Source organism: Sphaerulina musiva (genome assembly GCF_000320565.1).
Source record: "Sphaerulina musiva SO2202 unplaced genomic scaffold SEPMUscaffold_1, whole genome shotgun sequence".
Classification (NCBI taxonomy): domain Eukaryota; kingdom Fungi; phylum Ascomycota; class Dothideomycetes; order Mycosphaerellales; family Mycosphaerellaceae; genus Sphaerulina; species Sphaerulina musiva.
The window spans coordinates 479550-499477 of NW_016017383.1; the positions used below are offsets into that span (position 1 = coordinate 479550).

At 52.9% G+C, this 19928-nt stretch overlaps 5 protein-coding genes across 5 annotated transcripts; 3 read left to right on the forward strand and 2 right to left on the reverse strand.

Moving 5' to 3' along the window:
• Positions 1 to 178: 178 nt before the first annotated feature.
• On the reverse strand, positions 179 to 4087 carry SEPMUDRAFT_145606 (NUC173-domain-containing protein). The gene has a single exon (XM_016903157.1). It carries the CDS (start codon positions 3613 to 3615, stop codon positions 283 to 285), a length of 3333 nt encoding a protein of 1110 aa, XP_016764450.1. The 5' UTR covers positions 3616 to 4087; the 3' UTR covers positions 179 to 282.
• Positions 4088 to 4279: 192 nt separating this feature from the next.
• Positions 4280 to 5375, forward strand: SEPMUDRAFT_145607 (DUF757-domain-containing protein). The gene is made up of 3 exons (XM_016903158.1): positions 4280 to 4412; positions 4473 to 4757; positions 4807 to 5375. The coding sequence occupies exons 1-3, from the start codon at positions 4328 to 4330 to the stop codon at positions 4899 to 4901; spliced, it is 465 nt and encodes a 154-aa protein (XP_016764451.1). The 5' UTR covers positions 4280 to 4327; the 3' UTR covers positions 4902 to 5375.
• Positions 5376 to 5407: 32 nt separating this feature from the next.
• Positions 5408 to 10219, forward strand: SEPMUDRAFT_137124 (bile salt export pump; the record flags this gene model as incomplete). Its single annotated transcript, XM_016902827.1, has 4 exons — positions 5408 to 7368; positions 7497 to 7500; positions 7712 to 9713; positions 10053 to 10219. The coding sequence occupies 4 exons, from the start codon at positions 5408 to 5410 to the stop codon at positions 10217 to 10219; spliced, it is 4134 nt and encodes a 1377-aa protein (XP_016764452.1).
• Positions 10220 to 10350: 131 nt separating this feature from the next.
• SEPMUDRAFT_32487 (mRNA triphosphatase CET1) lies at positions 10351 to 11686 on the reverse strand (the record flags this gene model as incomplete). Its single annotated transcript, XM_016908498.1, has 2 exons — positions 10351 to 10995; positions 11063 to 11686. 2 exons carry the CDS (start codon positions 11684 to 11686, stop codon positions 10351 to 10353), a joined length of 1269 nt encoding a protein of 422 aa, XP_016764453.1.
• A 2248-nt stretch (positions 11687 to 13934) lies between these two features.
• On the forward strand, positions 13935 to 18275 carry SEPMUDRAFT_145609 (26S proteasome regulatory subunit Rpn2). Its single transcript, XM_016903159.1, has 3 exons — positions 13935 to 14364; positions 14483 to 17450; positions 17506 to 18275. Exons 1-3 carry the CDS (start codon positions 14222 to 14224, stop codon positions 17806 to 17808), a joined length of 3414 nt encoding a protein of 1137 aa, XP_016764454.1. The 5' UTR covers positions 13935 to 14221; the 3' UTR covers positions 17809 to 18275.
• Positions 18276 to 19928: the final 1653 nt, after the last annotated feature.

The following is a 19928-nucleotide window of genomic DNA, read 5'->3' on the forward strand; positions in this document are numbered from 1 at the left end:
TATATAAAATCGTCAGCAGTATATAAGGTAGACGGTAAGGTATAATACCTACCTTCCGACCGACCTACATGATCATCAGATATCACTCCGAGATGCGGCTGGCAAAGTCAAGACATGCAAAGGAAATGTCGCGGTTAGCAAGATAGGTGAAAAAACAGAACTTTGTGTGTGTGTGTGTGGAAATATAAGGTATTGTCTGCTGTAGATTTTTCCTCCGTACGCCTTTTTATCGTTCGTTCAATATCGACGTCTCTCACAAGAAAACTGAGGAGGGCCTTCTTCTTATCTCCGAGCACCACCACCCCTTCCTCGACCTTTTTGCAATCCATGCTTGAATCCTCCCCGCCCGGGAGATTTTTGCACCTTGTTGCTACCACCTGAGAAGCCAGCTCCGCCGCCTCCTCCTCCGCCTTTGTTCCTCTCACCTCCCAATCCTCGTCGTTGAGGTTGTTGTTTGTTACCGCGAGGCATTCTCGCGTCTAGTTTCTTCTTCGCTGCCACAGCGTCGTCCTCGTCAATGTCCATTTCGTCGTCATCATCTCCAGCGTGATCTCGAACATTTTTGAACTTCAGTTTCCCCTTTTGACCTCTCGTCGGCGCATTCTTGCTCTTCAGTGCTTCGACGTATGCGTTGATTCCACCTTCGAGCGTGCCATCGCCAGGCTCATCGATTTCAATGTCCGAATCATCGTTATCGTTGAAGACCAATTTGCCGTCGAGATCTGTTTTCGCCTTGCTCTTTTTATTGCCCTCCAATGCGCCACCTCTCTGCTTGGAAGGTTTCGTAGACGACACATGAGCGAGAGCTTTGCGGTCCAGCAGGTCCAGAGGCTCGTCTTCGTCTTCTACAATGTATTGATTACCACCGCCTTGTTTTGCCTTTTGACCTCTTGCAGCCGCGCGACCGAGAACTTCGTCGTCGGAAATGTCGGATTCCGACTCGGAGGCTGATCCATACACGGCTTCATCGTATTCGCTTTCAAACTTGCCACGCCGAGGCGCACCAGCTCCTGTATCCTCGTTTCCTTCGTCTCCTGCTTCTCGCTTCTTCTTTCTACGTTCACGAGTCTTGCGAATGTTCGCTATCAGTTTGCGATCTGCTTCGGGCGTGTACCTCTCCACAAGCTCCACGCCGAATCTGCGAATCATGCGCTCGAAGATGTGCTTGACTTTGGCCTTGAATTGTTGTTTATGCTCGTGGCTCCAGACGATCAAGTTTGGAATCAACGTCTCCAGGCGTGGCAATACTAGCGCACTTGGCAGGGAGATGATGCATACTTTCACGAAGCCAAGCACAGAACGCACAATCTCACGATTATTCGAAGTGAGGAAGAGGTCCATGGTCTGCACCAAATCGGCAACGGTAGTCTCCGACAAGCGAGTGTGGAACTCGAATAGAAGTCTGGTCAAGGCGGTAATGGACGCTGAGATCATATGTGGTGTGGAGCCTGCGAGGCCAGCTGACACCATGGTAAAGTACTCCTCCAGACTGGCTGGCACGGGCGCAGCATCTGCCGGCATATGAGGTACTTTGGCGTTGATCACGGTTCCACCTTCCGCCATCTTCTCGGCCATGAGCACGAGTAGATCAAAGGCAGCTGTTCGTGCCTTCTCATTGACCTCTTTACAGCTGATCACCACTTCGGGGATGATTGAGGGTATAAAGTGCAGGTCAGTCGTCGGGAGACCGGGAATCATCTCAGCTATCGATGCCAGTCTGTCCCGCCGAGCTGGTGCGGAGACTTTGTCGGCAGAGCCAAGAAGCAACTGCTGAAGATCAGCGTTGCGCTCTGCCAGCGCTTGACGACCAATCTCAGACTCCGAAAGGCGTGGGATCAGCTTGTATGCCTTCTTCTGGAGCTGTGGGTCGTCTTGCTTGTTGACAACATTCGCAGCCATAATGAACAGACCGGCAAAGCTCTCACGTGGTAGATAGGTTGCCATAGTTATGATGAGGTCCATGAGTGTGTGTGATGTTGGTGGCATCTTGCTCTTAGCCTCCTTGCGTTCCCACTTCTGTTTATCGGCTTGTGTCTGCGGTCCTTCGACTGGCAGTGATGTCTCCAACATTGTTGCCACGCGCTGGAAGGTTTCCAACAGTTCTTGCTCCGGAGTAATGCTGAGATAGGCGTTGATGCATTGTAGCAGGTTACCCCGATTTTGCGGCAGTGTTTGACTGTACACGTTGAAAAGCACGGCGAGGAGATTGCTAGCAAAACCAGCGAGATGTTGCAAGTTCTTCTGGGCATCAGCTCGACTGACACGACCTTGCTCAATAAGGTTCTCGTCGCCGTCCAGCTCTGCAATGGCTTTGTTTGTCTCAACTAGGTTTTGCAAGGCGCGGCAAATCTCTGTGCGCATTTGAGGTTGTTGATAGAGCAGATTGCTCAGCAATTCTGCAAATGACTGATCAATTGCTTCTGTTAGGTCTAGAGGTAGCTGGCAGTAGCCGGGAAGACATGACCATATCTGGCTGACCACTGTTTCGAAAATTTTGATCTCCATCGTCTTCTCTGCGTCGCCGTGGCCCAATACTCTTTGGAACATGCTTTCGCTAAGGGGCACCAGAGCCGCGCGGAAATGTGCCAAGTTCGTGTTGGAAACAGAGTCACGCATGACAGGTAAAAGCCACGCTCGACCTGGTCCTTTAGCAGCCTTGCCGTCGAGATTGAGTGGGAGAATCTTCAGTACTGCTTCGGGCCCAGCAGCTTTGATGGCGGCCGACAAGACTTGATCGGCTTCCTTCTTGCCGGTAAAGGAATCGTCGCCTCGCAAATCTCCCACAGCCTTGATGATGTTGTCGAGAAGTGGACACGCCTGCCATCGCAAGACTTCGAATGCTGCTGCAAGCACATTGAACACTTCCATCCATGCAGTCTGATATTTAACGTTGAGGAGCTCCTTGAGGGTTCGCGCGACTTTCTCCATCGCTTTGTCGTCCATGACGGAAGGATCTAAAATTACAGAATCCGGCACGCAGGTGTGCAGCAGTGAAATGAGACACTCACTGGCGGAAACACGTACATTATGCGAGGACGATGCGAGGAAGACAGATATCTTGCCGAACAGTTCGGGCAGCTTTTGGAACGTCTCATCTGGCTCAATTTGAGCGGACACGTCGTAGCCTCTGCTGAGCACGGCGATCCATGGAGGGAGCAGCTGCGAGTCATTTTGAGAAGGTTGGAGTTCCGTGATGATTTCGAGCAGTCTTGGCAGTTTGGTAGACGAGACCTCGTTGGCGAGACCAGCGAAGATGATTTCAAAAATCTCAAAAGCGGCCATTGTGAGGAATTCATTGCTGCCTCTCGAGATGTTGAGCAGCAATTCGCACAAGGCGTCAATCTTCTTGCTGGGCCACCCATTCTGGGCAGAGGCTACTGTCCTCACCAACTGCAGCGCATGCATCAGAGCTGGATCATGCGATGTCTCTTCCTGATGCCTCTGCTTCCTCTTCTTGCTGGTCGCATCCTCCGCGGCCGTCTGCAAATGGCCCAGAGCGGTTTCGGCGCACATGCCCGAGGCAGGGTGATCCAGCGATGGAGAAGGTGGTGGCTGCCTGAGTACATTACTCAGTGCTTCCTGGGCCCTCTTCCGCACCTTGGGACGCTGGTCCATGGCCAGTCCCAGAAGACCTCCCACTGCTCCACGCGGACTGGTTGGAGACTGCGGGAGGCTCCATGCTTGTGAATCCTGCGCGATGAGGAGCGACTCCAGACAGCCAATACTCGCACGCAGAAGAGGCGCCTCTGCCTCAGGATGTGTCAAGGCGGGCGCGAGACTGGCGAGGATCTGCGGAAACTTGGAGCGAAGTAGCGGGGCGGGGACATGGCTGGTGATGAGGTCGAGCAGGTAGACGACGGCAGCAGCAAGGTCCTTGTTGACGATGCGGTCGGCGGTGATGTACTGTTGGAGGAGCGACAGCAAGGCGGCGAAGTAGGCGGTGGGCGTCGCTTCGGATTTCTGCGAGCGGAGCGTATCTTCGATGGCGTTGAGCACGACGCCCGTCTGCTGCTGGTTCTGCAGCTTGGGCGACGAGCGGATCTTGTCCAGCCTGTCCTGGAGAGACACCGCCGACGTCGTACTCTCGTGCAGCGACGACATGGTTGATATGTTCCAGCACCAGAACCAGAGCTGCTTCTACCTTTCCCTCCACACTGCGAATAATAAAAAGTTTTAGCGCAAAAAGAACCCTGTCGCTATCTATGAACCTTGTTATGTCATCCTCGTGGATAAGCTCCGTCTATGCTGTAAAACATCTTCCAGACCTGCCACAGAAGAAGAATCATCGCTCCCTCTTGCATCCACCACCTTCTCCTATACCTTCGCCATGTCGCTCCAAACAGCTGCAGGCCCCATCAACGCCGAGGATGCCGACAACTTCGAGGAGATTGAGAAGCAGTTTGCTGTCAAAGGTGGGGCATGAAGACAGCAGCAGCATATAGAGTGTATGATCTCTGACCGGCATACCATAGTCGTCGAGCACATGTCTACCTACTGGTCCATCCTCGAAAAGGTGCCCGGCTCAAAATTGCGTCTGACCAAAATGGACGACGAGATCCTCGAACACTTCAAACAGGAGTTCCCCGATTTCGACCCCAAGGCCACCATCAACGAGGACGAGATGAAGAGCAAGGCGGGCAAAGAACGGTGGCGGAACTTCATCAATGCATACGAGACGAAGATTGAGGACTACAACTTTGGCGCCATGGTGCGGAACAGTCCAGCGGTCGAGTATGGAGAGAAGGAAACCATTTTCGGTATGTGGCAGAGGAGATTTCATTGGAACTTGTTACTAATCAAGTCTAGCTGTGCGCATGCAATTCTATGCTATTGAGATTGCGAGGAACCGTGCCGGCCTGAACGACTGGATCTGTGAAAAGGCCAGCGCCAACAAGTCGTGAGGCAAAGGTCATGGAGCTGCCTGTATACGCCTTTAGTGGATGTGGCGGGCCAGAACCTGTGCCGGTCAGCCTCGCTCACGACATACGATTACTGAATGTGCACTTACGACGGAAAACGGTCGTCGCTATCCTCGCGACTCAAAGGGAATCTCGAAGAATTTCGAGGACGTCCTTGTAGACCTTCACTGCAGGTGGGCACATTCTGAGAGTAGCGACGAGCCAAATCATTACGTGCATGAGATGTGTAGATGAAACTACCCGAGCGGTGCGAGTAAGTGCTCCATAGATAGGGAACATTGCATTGTTCTGGTGCGTGGGCGAAGAACAATCGTAAGCACACATTCTTTCTCCCGAATCCGTGACCTTCACCGAAAGCACTTCGAAAAGACTTGAAAGGGCCGTGCACACCGAGCGCCACCTCGAACAATCATAGAAGTTGCGCCATTTAATTCGAGATATAGATGACCATTTAGCCACATGGCATCGCATCTGCGTTGCAAAGGTCCATGGCCTCCGAAGAACCAAAGAAGCGCGGCTGGCGCCGACGAAGGCCGTCGACAGAGAGCAATGCCAAGTCCATTGCAGAGAGCGATATTTCAGATCCCGATGCGATTGAGGAGACGCCCACGAAGCCGCCGCCATGGCGAGTCCTCTTCGCATTCACCATTCCGCGCATGGTGCCGTTGCTGGTCGCAGGAATCATCGTTTCCATCGCAGCAGGTGCTACAGCTCCAGCACAGAACCTGTTCGTTGGTGATCTATTCGAAGGTTTCACTGGCTTTTCGGGCGGCACCCTGAGCAAGGAAGAGTTCCTCAAAAAAGAAACGAAATACATCCTGTATGTGGTCGCAATCGCTGCCGCCAGCTGGGTGCTGCACTCGCTCGAGTTCATGATCTGGCTCGCGTTTGGGGAATTACAAGCCGCGAGCGCTCGTGATCGCTTGTTCCATGGCTTGATGGCGAAAGAGACCGAGTGGTACGACTTGCGCAAGAATGGAATCGGCGCACAACTGCCCAGAATGCAGGCTCAGATCCGTGAACTCCAGCTTGCCACGGCTCAGCCACTTGGGTCCCTCTTTGCGCTGGCTTCGACTGCGATCTTGTCACTGTTACAGGCCCTCATCACTTCGCCCAAGCTGACACTGGTCACTCTTGCGTCGTCGCCCGTGATCCTCGGTCTTGCAGTCTGGGCGGGTCGTCCTATGTACAAAAACATTGATAAGATGATGCACAAGTTGACGGAAGCGCAAAAGTACACCACCAGCGCGTTCAGTGCCATTGAGACCGTGAAGTGTTTCAATGGTCAAGAGATCGAAGCCGAGAAGTACAGCAGGACCATCGAGCAAGCAGGGATATTCTACGCCTGGGTCGCACATGGCAGTGCGCTCCAAATGGCCCTCATCGTCATGTTGTCTGTCTCGATGTTCGTTCAAGGATTCTACTACGGAGGCATACTCATCGCCAAGGGGGAGATTACTTCCGGCGATGTAGTCACAACATTCTTTTCTGCCATTGGCGCTTTCCAGGCCATACAAGCGATTCTACCACAGATGATCGTGCTGGAGAAAGGCCGTTCTGCTGGCGCTACTCTGCGTGCCATCATGGCGCAGGTTGAGAGCAAGACCAAGGATGGAGCGCCTCAAGATCAAATCGCACCGGAAACGTGTCTGGGCAATATCAAGGTGAAGAATCTGACCTTTGCATACCCTTCACGACCAGATGTGCCGGCTGTACAGGATATCACGATGCATATCAAAGGGGGCGACATGTCATTTCTGATTGGAAAGAGTGGGTCTGGTAAGAGTACAATCAGTCAGCTGCTCATGCGATTTTACAACTCCCCCGCCGGTACAATCACCGTCGATAGTGTGCCCCTGGAACAGCTCGATACCACCTGGCTTCGATCGAACGTCACGTTGGTGGAGCAGACCAGTCTGTTGTTCAGCGACACCATCTTCAACAACATTGCTTTTGGTCGCAAGGACTATCAGAATGTAACAAAGGAAGAAGTGATGGGCGCTGTACAGTTCGCGCTGCTGCAGCTTATGATTTCAGATATGCCGGATGGACTGGACACTAAGGTTGGTTTCAGAGGAGGTGCGATGTCTGGAGGTCAGCGACAACGAATGGCGTTGGCACGAGCAAGACTGAGAGATACCCCCATATTGATATTGGATGAGTCGACCAGTGCGCTTGACCACATCAGCAGAACTCTGGTCATGGATGCTCTTCGCGCATGGCGAAAAGGCAAGACGACAATAATCATCACGCACGATATCACCCAAATCATGCCTGACGACTACATCTACTTGCTTGGAAACGGTCGACTCGTGCAGGAGGGTTATCGCAAGCAATTGGAGAAGCAGAAAAACACACCCTTCCAGGCTTTCCTTTCCGACGATCAAAAGGCTTCTATACATCCACTCGAGATACGAGATCTTGACCTGGGCAACAGAGATTCATGGGGGTCAGACTCGTCAGAAAATTCGCCACGGCCTTTGCCACAAAACACAGCCTCCTATTTCGACCCTCTTGATGCAGAGCTGACAGCCACAGAGAAGAAGCGAGAGTCCAAGCTGCCGAAACTCTTTCAAGAAGGGTCTCCAATGCCACTCATGAGGGGGTTGGCTCAACCTGGACCAACCTCCGCCCTTGCATCTCCATGGATGCGCATAAACAATTTTTCGCCTCAAGAAACATCGAGTGTCATCTGGGACGGAGACTCTCCACTTCAGAGCTCGAGCAAGGCCACTCCACCCAACAAGCGATCATCGCTAGGATGGGAGAATCTTGTCGACCAGGCTGGAAAGTATGCTGCCGACATGCGACGTGCACGGCCTGGAGTCACTCGGACACGTCGGCCACTTGAAGACATTGAAGAGATTCCTCTCACTGGGCCAAACGAGGCTCTTGCTACGCTGGAGGGAGAGACCTCGACACAACGCACTGCAGACAATAAGACTCTCAAGGTCATTTTCAGCACTATCTGGCCCAATCTGGATGCACAAGGCAAGACTTACCTCCTGTGCGGAGCCTGGGGCGCCACGGTGCATGCTGTTGCTAGTCCTGTCTTTTCTTACATCCTATCGAAACTGCTTGCGACCTATGCCGTGGCTGGTGGCCAGAAGACAAAAGCACTGATCTACGCCATGGTCATTCTCGGTGTAGCATTCCTCGACGCGACCCACACGTACCTGATGAGGTTCATGCTGGAGGTCGCAGGAGAGAGATGGGTCGACTCAGTCCGTACTCGCGCTTATGAAAGAATCCTGGACCAGGACAGAGAATTCTTTTCCAAAGAAGAAAATGGCATGGCCATCCTCACGGAAAGTCTGGACCGTAATGCTGAAGAGATGCGCAATCTGCTGGGACGATTCTTATCCCTGGGCTATGTGGCTCTGCTGATGAGCATCGTGGCCTTGATCTGGGCTTTGGCGACGCAGTGGAAAGTGACCCTCATCGCATTTGCCATAGCACCGTACGTCTTTGGTGTCACCAAGGTCTATGCGATGGTCGCGGAGAAATGGGAAGGCCGCAGTAATGATGCTTCAGACCGAGCATCGGCCATCTTCACAGAGACCTTTATCAACATCAAGACGGTACGAGCCCTCACTCTGGAAACTCATTTTTTGGACAAGTATACCATCGCCACAAACGAGACCCTGGTTGTGGGCTTCAAGCGGTCCTTCTTCGCAGGCTTCTTCTACGGTCTCTCCGATTCTGCCGGCAATTTCGCAATCGCCTTGATCTTCTTCGCAGGAACGAAAATCGCCGTCTCAGGAGCGCCAGTCACAGATATCATCACCGTCTTCACAATGTTAATCTTCACCATCACAAATGTCAGCGCCGTCTTGGAATTCATCCCCCAAATTGGTTCTTCCAAAGACACCGCAGCTCGACTCCTCCGTCTCGCCCAACTCCCCAAAAACTCCCACGAGCACCTCGGAGACACGCGAATCACAACCGTAGGAGACATTGTCTTCGACCGCCTTCGATTCTGCTACCCATCGCGCCCAGACCAAACCATCCTCAAAAACATCTCTCTCCGCCTCAAACCCGGCACAGCAACCGCAATCGTCGGCTCCTCAGGCTCCGGAAAATCCACCATCGCCAACCTCCTTCTCGATTTATACTCCACAGCCAGCGTCCCCAACTCCCACATCGGCGACCTCACCTTCGGCGGCCGCGACATGAAACACATTTCCACCCCTTCCCTCCGCACATTAATCGTCCCCGTCCAACAAACTCCCACCGTCTTCGCCGCCACCGTCGCCCAAAATATCGCCTACGCCCTCCCTTCCACCCACCCTTTCGCTTCCCCCGAATCCATCTCTGCAGCCGCTCACGCCGCTGGCGTTGACGATTTTATTCTTTCTCTCCCACAAGGCTACTCTACATTTATCGGCGAAGGCGGTCTCGGTCTCTCAGGCGGCCAAGCCCAACGTATCGCCATCGCTCGCGCTCTAGTTCGTAAACCCAGTGTTTTAATTCTCGACGAAGCGACTTCTGCATTAGATGTCGAAACTGCGAATTTGATTCGTCAGACGATTGCGACTTTAATTTCCAGCTCGAAAGAACATACAGGAGGGGAACAAGCAACAGCAATGACAGTGATAATTATTACACATCATCAATCAATGATGGAAATTGCAGAGAGAGTGGTCGTGTTGGATGATGGGAGAATTGTGGAAGAGGGGAGTTTTGAAGGGTTGATGAAGAAGAAAGGTGGAGGGGCTTTGGCGAATTTGTTGAGTGGAGGGGAGTGGATGGGAGAAGAAGGAGAACAACAACAACAACAGGATGCGGAGGCGGGTGAGAAGAGAGTTAGTAGAGTTCCTCATAAGAGGGAGAGTACGGGTTATAGTGGTGGTGGTAGTGGTAGTAGTGGGAGGAGGAAGAGGAGGAGCGGAGCGCCGGTTTTGAAGGATGTGGATTGGCGGAGGAGGAGTGGTCATCAGTCTCGAAGTGGAAGTGGGAGTGCAAGTGCAAGTGGAAATGGAAGTGGAAGTACAAGTGGAAAGACGGTGAATTTGGCTCATTTGCATGGCAGCGGTGACGAGTAATAGTAGTAAGTAGTAAGTAATAGTACACGATAGACCAAAGTTGTGTGGAAGAAGAGAAATCCCTATTTCGTACTCTTGCCAAATGTAGTCCTCGTCTCTCTGGTATCTTTGCACCTTTCCCAATTGTTTGAAAGCTTTGCTGAATCGACTTTTACAAAAACGCTCTCCGTCTTTCCCGCGCAAGACGAGATATTGGCTTATATCAGGCCCAGAGCATCGGCTACCCTCCTCGCGTCTTCCTTGATCCTGGGATGATGGAGGATCACCCGAGCGTGCTCCAAAGTGAGGTTCGCGAAGCAGTCGACATCAGCTTCTTTGCCTCCGACTGTGCTTACAGACCCTGTCTGGTGATGCTGAGAGGTTGTTTGCATGCCCGAGCGATCTACCTAGGGACCCGCCCGCCGATGCTCCATTAATAATGTAGCATTGTCGATGAAGCCATCAACAATCTGAGTAAATCCAGACTCTCCGCCTTGTAAAAGCGGCCCCAGCTGCTTCCTTAAAGACCCAGCGTCGACTTCCAGCTCCAACTCATATTTCGGAGCCATCCCAACCTGATCGACCCTCGTCAGGTCAATTTGGTAAAGGCCATTGAGATGCTTGTACGACAATCGATTCTTGTTTCTTGCAGGTTGAGTGGGCTTGTCAGGTGTAGCTTCTTCCACCAAAGCACTTGGATCCAGGTCAGACCGCATGAGATTGCATTCCACGTTCATCGTTATGCGGAGATCATAATCTGCACTGGGGTTATAGATATGTAGGTCTGCCAACTTGACTTTGATGATTCGCGCTTTGACCTGGCCCACTCGATTTGTCTTCGGGTTGGCCTCTGTTGTTGTGCGTAATTTGGGATCGCGTTGAGTCTGACGTCTTTGGACAGGTTCCGGCAAAGCGCCGATTCCAATCTTGGACAGTCTTGCGAAAGTGTCGGTTTCTTCGAGGCGTTCGTACAATAGCTTCTGGCGGCCAGGCTTCTCGTGTGTTTCCCGCACTTCTCTATTAAGGAATTCGTTCATCGCTTTGTGCTCGTGCTAGAAAAGAAAAGTTAGTACCACGATGATAGAAGGAGATTAGAGGGCAAAAGGAGGGAAAAGGTACCTCTTGCATTTCGCTCTGGAACGTGCAATTTACATCGGCATAAGCTGGTGATACCACGACCATGTTCATAACTGGTAGCGTGAATCTCTGGCCAGTCTGCTGATTGTATAGTCGTCCAACTTTGGCTTCGATCTCGATTTGACCTTCCTTTGGATCTTGCGCAACGTCTTGGCAATTTAGGAGTTGCTGCACTAGCCAATCGGTCACAGCTTTTGTGAGCGAAGGGAGAGGCGTGGTCCATTTGATCGTCTTCTCCCAAGCACCGAGAAGTCTCCGCATGCGTAGCATGTCGTGGTCAATGGGAGGGTTCTCAAGCCAAGGGGCAATGTTATTGACAGCTGGAGCACCTTGCACAGGTGGCTGTGGCTGCTGCCCATTCACTTGCTGCGCGGATTGAACTTGAGGTGCACCATTTGTGCCCACCCGGTTGTTTGGAAGCTGGTGAGGTTGAGCGCGAATGTCTGGGCCGTTCGGCATTACTCCTGGAACTCGCAGTCGCGGATTAGATGGATGTAAACGTGCCCATGTAGGCCGCTCAGTGTACTTTCGCCGTCGTTCTCGCTTGGCAGGTGGTTGTGAAATCTCCGAGTCTGTCGCAGAGCGCTTGAGACCCTGGCTGCTCATGTTCGGTGATGAATGCATCGCACCGTTTGATGATGCCTCGATCGGATGTGGTGCTGCGCGCTGAGGTGTCGGTGGCGGCTGCGATGGCGTTGGAGCGAGAGAATGATTCTGTGCAGGTGGTACACTCGATTCGTGCTGTGTAGGTGCAAGAAGATGGCTCATACCCATCGGTCGTTGTTGGTGCTGAAGTGCGGACGGGAGTACCGGCGGAAGCGCCGGCGGAATTTGTTTGTTCGAAGCTACCGATAAAGGGTTACTGGTACCGGTCTGACCATACACTTTCGAAGAGTCTTGTGGAACTGCGCTTGCCGAATGAGCTTGATGGGAGTCCACGGATGATTGTTGCACGTGGCCTGGTACTTCCGAGAAGGACGCCACACTTGTTGAGGGTTGTAATGAGCTCCTAGCACTGTGCAGTTCCTGCTGACTACTGTGACGCGATCCGAGTGACGGCGGCCGTGGCGGAAGCTTCGTCTTTGGGCTCACGGACTCACTACGTCCACGATCATCAATGACACTTGCGTACTCGCTCGCACTTCTTCGTGGTGAAGGTCGAGGATGTGCAGTGGGGGATTCAATTAAACTGCCAATGCTACTCTGGTGCAGTGCAGGCGAGTGTGCCGGATAGCCGTTGGATGCTCCCGAGACTGTTCGCTGCCGAAAAGGGCTTTCGCCACCCAGAATTTGGTTCGAGTGCTGTCGAGGCACGTGTGTAGGAGGGCCTAGTGGCGTGCTCGGCTGGGAGTGTTGATAGGAAGGTGGGTGCGGAGGCGGAGGATGGCCCATCACGGCGTGTGGGCTCTGATGCACTGAGTGCGGAGTCTGACTGTGATGCGATGAACTTGAAGGAGACTCCGGCGGATGTGCACCTGGCCCGTACTGCGATGGTGACGGCTGCGCGCCATATGGGTTACCATAGCTCGAAGGTCTAGCGCCGGGCGTCCCGGAAGGATAAGTCTCGTACGTTCTGTGCGATGGCGGCAGAGGTCCAGCGGTGGCAGGACTCTGCAATGGCTGATGCTGGGACTGCTGCTGCTGTTGCTGAGGAAAGGGATATGAGCCGCTAGACGGGCCCGAGCTACGGCCTGGTGTGCGTAGCGGGGTCAGGCCTCTGGTCTGCGGCTGGCCCTGCGCTGCCACGGAGCCGGATGGTGGTCCATAGATGGGTGCATTCTGTCTGATTTCGTTGCGGCCTGGTGGAGGATAGCCAGCAGCTGGAAAGACAGCCGATTGTCCAGGCGCGCCATTGCTCAGAGCTGGAGACGGCGATGCGTGCGACCCGTTTGCTCGCGCAGCTGACGCGTGTCCCATTGAGGATGGTGAGCTCTGCGACGGCTTCTTCTCCGGCGCAGGCCCGTCGTTCATCAGCGAGCGTAGGTCCATATTGCTCCTATCCTGCTCCTGCTCCTGCTCTAGCTCTTGATGTGCCGCACCGAGCGCGCGCGCGCACGTGTATACCACAATATGCGAGTCTAAATCTTCTCCTGAGGGTGTCCAAGCTATAGCGCGCTGCCGGCAGCACGGTACACTGCCTGAGCAACTCCTGTGGCCATGTGTAGTGATACAGGCCAATTCGCCGATACCGTTTTTGCTACGCGCAGGACCGCTCGTTCGATAAGGGTACTCTCAGTCTGGGTAGATCGATGTCGGACCGTCGTCCGGAATACGCTGGGAAGGACGACAGGGTGCTCGAGAAGCCAACGGTTAACTTAAACCTGGCTGCGAGTGTGGTGGCAGCGTCAACAGCGATATCGTGGCAGCCACAGGCGTGGATTGATGGAGGAGCGAAGGGCAATTCTGATCGTCACAATGCTTTAGCAGACGACTTGGCGTAACAATGGACCACCGACGCGCAGCAGACGCAGGTATGGTATTCTACGTAGGGGGAATCACTTGCAGGTAGGTATTACTATAGGTCAGGAAAGGGAGGTAGGTAGAGTTGGTGCTGGATATTATGATTCTTATAATGTACATGTACTGTGCGTGCCCGTGTACATGTATTGTACTGTAATGTAAGGTCAGGTAGGTACCGTAGCTGGAGTTCGCTAGATTGGAACGGTTCTAGCTCCACGTCACCAAGAGACAGCGCGAACGGAGCATGCAGATGGTGATGGGATGCAGCTGACGCAGACTTCGATGCCTGAGAGCTCTCTTTCATCACAAGCCAGACTCATGTAGAGGTACCTCCATCATCCACATCTCGACCACCGCTCTCTCTCTCTCTCTCCCTCTCTCTGTCTTTCACACAATCGCCTTCCCTTCTAGTGTGCCTGTTGTGTTACTAGCTGCTCTGCTCTGCTCCACTCCATTTGCACTGTCCTTCACGACCCTCTCTCCCGACCGAACTCGCATCGCAACTCCGTCATCGAGCTCGTTTCCCGCCGCGGCTGCTGTCATCTCCTCCGGACATCAACACCCACCACTCCCCATCACCATCACCATCACCATCACCATCATCATCCATCGCCATCACCATCGCCATCGCCATCACCACTCGAGCACGCGCCATCCCACTCTCCACAGCACGTGCGACGCATGATGGTCGGCTTGACATCTGCTGCCGGTCTTGTCGGGTTCCTGACTGAAAAGGACCCGCAACTGCAGGCGTTTGCGCTCGAACGCCTCAACGATGAGGTGGACACGGTCTGGACAGAGGTCTCGGGCTCCATCGGTACAATGTGAGTGCTCTTGCCCTACTCGAAGCTGTTCGCGGCCTTCTGGAGATGCATATCACGCGACCCTGATGAGTCCTGGCTACGAAGGTGGCGCTTCAGTGCTGACATGAGGTGATCACAGAGAAGCACTCTACGAGGACGACAACTTCAGCCACCGCGAATTGGCCGCTCTGGTCCTGTCCAAGGTCTACTACCAGCTGCAGGAATATGACGAATCCATGGTCTTTGCCCTCGGCGCCGGCAAGCTGTTCGACTGGAAGTCCGAGGACGCTGGCGAATACGAAGAGACCATCCTCGCAAAATGCGTCGACACCTATATCTCTCTTTGTGCCCTGCACAACCCTCCAACGCCTGCGTCTGCCACTGGTCGCCATGGTTCCGCCGACATCGATAATGCCGCTACAGCTTCCCCCACTACGCCCTTTTCGCAGGCTGCCATTCCGTCAAAGTCACTTTTGGCGCGCCAGGACGAGCAGGCCTGGGACTCGTCTGCCCCAGGAGGAGGAAACGCAGGTGTTGCGGGAGCTCATCCACATCCTTTGACCTTGCAAAACCAAACGAAGAAGGCACTGCAGAACGTGGTCAAACGCATCTTCGAGAGCTGCTACGAGGTTGGCGCCTACAAGCAGGTCATTGGTATTGCAGTGGAAGCCCGCAACATGGACGTATTGAGGGAAGCTATCTTGCGTTCTAGCAGGGCAGATTCTAGCAAGGGCAAGAAACCGGCAGTAGGAGGTCAGACCCAGGACCTGATGGAGTACGTGCTGGACATCTGCATGAATGTGGTACAAGAGCGCGGGTTACGGAATGAGATCCTGAAGCTGATACTGGATCTTCTGAACGAGATCCCCAGCCCTGACTATTTTGCCATTGCGCGATGCGTGGTATACTTGAACCAGCAATCCATGGCCTCCGACATGCTGCGCACACTCGTGCAAAAGGGCGATGGCAAATCTCTGGCGATTGCGTACCAGCTGTCCTTTGATCTATATGAAAATGGCACGCAAGAGTTTTTGCAGAAGATTATGGATGAACTGCCAGAAGAAGAGACCGATGGAAGCCATATGAATGGCAGCGCTGTGCGGCCCTCCACTCCTCATCCTAACCAGAACGAAGAAGCCAGCGAATCTGATCAGCTCTTGTCCGAGCTCAACGACTCTGCTGGCGCACCCCCGACTTCGACGGTCGTAACATCGAGAACGAGACCAAAGCCTGATGACGAAAAGCAGGACAAAGCGTACAAGTCAATCCGAAACATTTTGCGCGGCACGACAAGCATTGAGCTGAACATGGAGTTCTTGTTCCGCCAAGCACACACAGATCGTGCCATCCTGAACAAGGTCAGAGACTCCTTGGAGGCGCGAAACAGCATCTTCCATACGTCTGTCACCTTCACCAACGCGTTCATGAACGCAGGCACCACCGTGGACAGCTTTTTCCGCGACAATCTAGAGTGGCTGGGTAAAGCTGTCAATTGGAGTAAGTTTACTGCAACTGCTGCCCTTGGAGTCATTCACCGCGGCAACATCAACAATGGCCAGAAGTTGCTCGACCCATATCTGCCCAAGGACAATGCCCAGGCCAGCTCCGGTAGCACTTATAGTCAAGGAGGCTCTTTGTATGCCTTGGGACTCATCTACACCAACCACGGTACAGACGTTCTCGACTACCTGCGTCGTCAGTTCAAGAACACACAAGAAGAGGTCGTGCAACACGGAGGTGCTCTTGGTCTTGGTACTGCCGGTATGGCGACTGGATCGGAAGAAATTTATGACGAGCTCAAGAACGTCCTTTACGCCGACTCCGCAATCAACGGCGAGGCAGTCGGCCTTGCCATGGGGCTTGTCATGCTTGGCACGGGCAATGTCCGCGCTCTCGATGACATGATTCAATACGCTCACGACACGCAGCACGAGAAGATTGTCCGCGGTCTTGCATTGGGTGTTGCTCTGATTATGTACAACAGACAGGAAGGTGCCGACGAGCTCATCCAAGGACTTCTCGAGGATGCTGATCCGGCTCTCCGCTACGGCGGTATCATGACGATTGCGCTTGCGTATGCTGGCAGCGGCAGCAACAAGGCGGTACGCAAGCTTCTGCATGTTGCTGTTTCGGACGTCAGTGATGATGTCCGACGAGTCGCAGTGATGAGCTTGGGCTTCGTGCTATTCCGCAAGCCTGGGAGTGTGCCGAGAATGGTTGAGCTGCTGTCAGAGAGCTACAACCCACACGTGCGTTACGGTGCCACAATGGCGCTGGGTATCGCATGTGCCGGCACTGGCCTGGACGAGGCTATCGACTTGCTCGAGCCAATGATGAAGGACTCGGTTGATTTCGTGCGACAAGGCGCATACATTTCAATGGCCATGATTTTGGTACAACAGAACGAGATTATGAACCCTAAAGTCACAGCACTACGGAAGCAGTTGCAAAAGGCCATTGCCGACAGACACGAGGATGCTATGGCGAAGTTTGGATGTGCACTCGCTCTCGGCATCATCGATGCTGGCGGTCGCAACTGTACCATCGGCCTGCAGACACAGACTGGCAACCTCAACATGACTGGCATCGTGGGAATGGCCGTGTTCTTACAATACTGGTATTGGTTTCCACTGACCCACTTCCTGGCATTGTCGTTCACCCCGACGGCCATCATTGGCGTCGACTCCAACCTCGAGATCCCCAGCTTCAAGTTCCACAGCAACACCCGGCCCAGCCAGTTTGATTACCCACCTGAGGTTGAGGTGAAGACGGAAGAAGCTCCGGAGAAGGTTAAGACGGCTGTCCTTTCCACGACCGTGCAAGCCAAGCGCCGAAAGGCTGCCAAGGACAAGCAGAACCGGCGTGAGAGCATGGATGTTGATCACACGCCTGAGACACCCAAGCCCGATGCTGATGGCGACAAGATGGACACGGATGACAACGTCATCGATACCAGCAAGCTGGGCGAGGATGGCGAAAAGGACGGCAGGAAGAAGATGGAAAAAGAAAAGGTCGGGTATGAGCTCGAGAACATGAGCCGTGTCCTCCCTGCACAGATCCGGTACATCAGCTTTTCTCCCGAGGGGCGGTATCAGCCCGTCAAAAAGGTAAGTCTGTTGCGATGATTGCCAACTCTGTCTGTGTACTAATGCGAGATTTTAGCCCACTGGTGGAGTGATTTTGCTGAATGATACTCGGCCCAATGAGCCGAGATCTCTTCTCGAACTGAAAGCCAAGAAGAAGACTGCTGCGGCTGCGCCCGCACCTGGTGCTGGTGGCAACGCGACGTCGGGAACTCGCGACACTGACATGGGCGGCTTCGAAGCTGCACTCGCGAGCGCTGGGCTTTCGGGGGCAGCCGCGGGAGCTGGCGTTTTGACAGCTGTTGATGAAGACGACGATGGGCAGGAAGCACCTGTGCCAGACGCCTTTGAGGTGGATGAGGACGAGGCCGAAGAGGAATAGGTTCTGCTTCCCAACCGTCATTTGCATCCCAGCCTCCGCAGACCGGTGGCGCCCGAGACGATGCAAACCCCGGTAGGATCCGACAGTGCGACGATACCAAGCTCGGGTGGAGTTTCACGCGAGTTTGACAATCTTACCATGGAGGACATGGAGCGAAGGAGAAGAGAGGCGTTGGCGGATCCTGAAGAACGGCTTGCCGAGTTTCTGGGGGATGATCCTGCGGACAGGGAGTACTTTGACAGCACCGAAGACGATACCGATACTAATTAGGTAGTTCTCAAAGGAGTAGCAAGCACATGGGCGTGTTGAGCAGCAGTGAGGAGCAGCATTTCCTGCATCGAGGGTGTACTATGGGCGTGTAAAGTATTGTGGGCCGCTGTTTGTCGCTCACGTGGAGCCCGTAGGAAGATACAGTATGTAGTATACTTACCTATACTTATAGCATAGACACTATGTCTTTCTCTCTTTCTCTCTTTCTGTCTCTTTCTCTCTTTCTCGTCGCACTAGAGTTACCTAGAATGGGTAACTTACCTTAGGTAGGTAGTGTTACACCAAGCTAAGCCCCCCCTCCCTCCCTCGTCACAAGTTCCTGATGAAGATCACTTGTATGTATGTTTCATTGAAAAAGGAAAGACGAACAGAAACAGAAAAGAGGACAAGAGAAAATCTGTGGGGGAACAGCGCATGGAAGAGGATTAGGTACAGGTAGTTAGGGTAAATCGGCAACCACCGCAGTCTACTCCCCCGAAGTGATCACGTCGAGAGGGATCTTAGATGATCGGTTTCTACCGTGGCACCAAATACGTACAGGTAGCTGATTGATTGATTGATGGGTGGGTTGGTCTTGGAGTTGGTCTTGGAGTTGGTCTTGGCGTATTGTGACTCGTTTCTCGTTCTCGTTGTGGAAGGGGGCTGGACTTGAAATGAAGCTGGATTGGATTGGGATGGATTGGATTGCTGGATTGGACTGATTCGCTGGATACCTAGATGGGAAAACAACAGGATAGGACAGGATAGGACAGGACACGATGGGAAACAGGCAGTGGGCAGTGTGGATTGCCTACCTTACCTAAGGTACCTTACCTTACCTACCTGAGGTGTAGGTTGTTTGTTCTTTTGTATGTACGCCTCTGTATGTAGTAGGTATATAGATATGTAAGAAATTGAATATAAGAGGTATTATACCTACCTGGTAGGTTGAGTGGAAGAGAATTGTCGTGGAGGTAGCCGGAGGGAGACAGAAAAATAAAAGAACACGAGATTCGCTACTGGGTATACACCTGTAGAGTCGAACTGGTAGAGGTACTAGAAGGATGAGGAACATGAGGGGGGTTATCTTAAAAGAGTCATGGAGTTGTAATAAGAGTGTTGATGCGCAATTATATGTCTGGGAACCCTAGAAAACTTCTACCTACCTACCTACCTAGGTAGGAGGTAGTTATGTACTTGCTTGCCCGCCCGACTTTTGATGTTTGTGAACCGTTTCATTCCTACTAGGAGGTACAACTACCTATATACCTTACCTGGTACCTTGGTGTTGCGTTGCGTTGCGTTGCGTTTCATTCTTTTTCGTTCTTTTTTTTTCCATTATAGGTATGTATCTAGGTACGTACGCTACAGTATACTACATACACAGTACCTGGTACCCTCGAACATCTAGGTACCGTACCTAGGTACATGTAGGTAGGTCTGCATACTCCGTCCGGATCCAAATTTCCCAACAACAGAGGCACAGCAGGCAGGACGTCGCATTTTCAATGTAATGTGTGATACTGTATGTAATGTCATGTACCTAAGGTAATGTAATGTACATGTATGTAATCATCCACGACAGCAAAAGCTCTCCACGTGTGCAATGTTTTCGGGTAAAGGGGTTTTTTCTGTTTGTTTTCTCGTGGAGAAAATTATACTGTATATCTACATGTACCTGACTACATGATGCCAAGGAAAGTGTAAGGTCAGGTAACATATCATGTATCAGCCATTCTTCGTCTCATCTTCTTCTCATCTTCTTCAGGGTAGGTACTGTAGATTCCCACCAGCCCACATGAACGAAACACGTTCCCAGGGTCTGCCTCCTGCAAGCGCCGTCTCAACTGGATCGACATCCGGTGTCCGGG

Excerpts from the sequence above, each read along its gene's own strand:
- SEPMUDRAFT_145606 (XM_016903157.1), bottom strand. The coding sequence starts at position 3,615 with ATGGACCAGCGTCCCAAGGTGCGGAAGAGGGCCCAGGAAGCACTGAGT.
- SEPMUDRAFT_145607 (XM_016903158.1), top strand. The coding sequence starts at position 4,328 with ATGTCGCTCCAAACAGCTGCAGGCCCCATCAACGCCGAGGATGCCGAC. Across the intron at positions 4,413-4,472 it reads GAAGCAGTTTGCTGTCAAAG|TCGTCGAGCACATGTCTACC; the intron begins GTGGGGCATGAA and ends GGCATACCATAG. Across the intron at positions 4,758-4,806 it reads AGAGAAGGAAACCATTTTCG|CTGTGCGCATGCAATTCTAT; the intron begins GTATGTGGCAGA and ends AATCAAGTCTAG.
- SEPMUDRAFT_145609 (XM_016903159.1), top strand. The coding sequence starts at position 14,222 with ATGATGGTCGGCTTGACATCTGCTGCCGGTCTTGTCGGGTTCCTGACT. Across the intron at positions 14,365-14,482 it reads TCGGGCTCCATCGGTACAAT|AGAAGCACTCTACGAGGACG; the intron begins GTGAGTGCTCTT and ends AGGTGATCACAG. Across the intron at positions 17,451-17,505 it reads GGTATCAGCCCGTCAAAAAG|CCCACTGGTGGAGTGATTTT; the intron begins GTAAGTCTGTTG and ends GCGAGATTTTAG.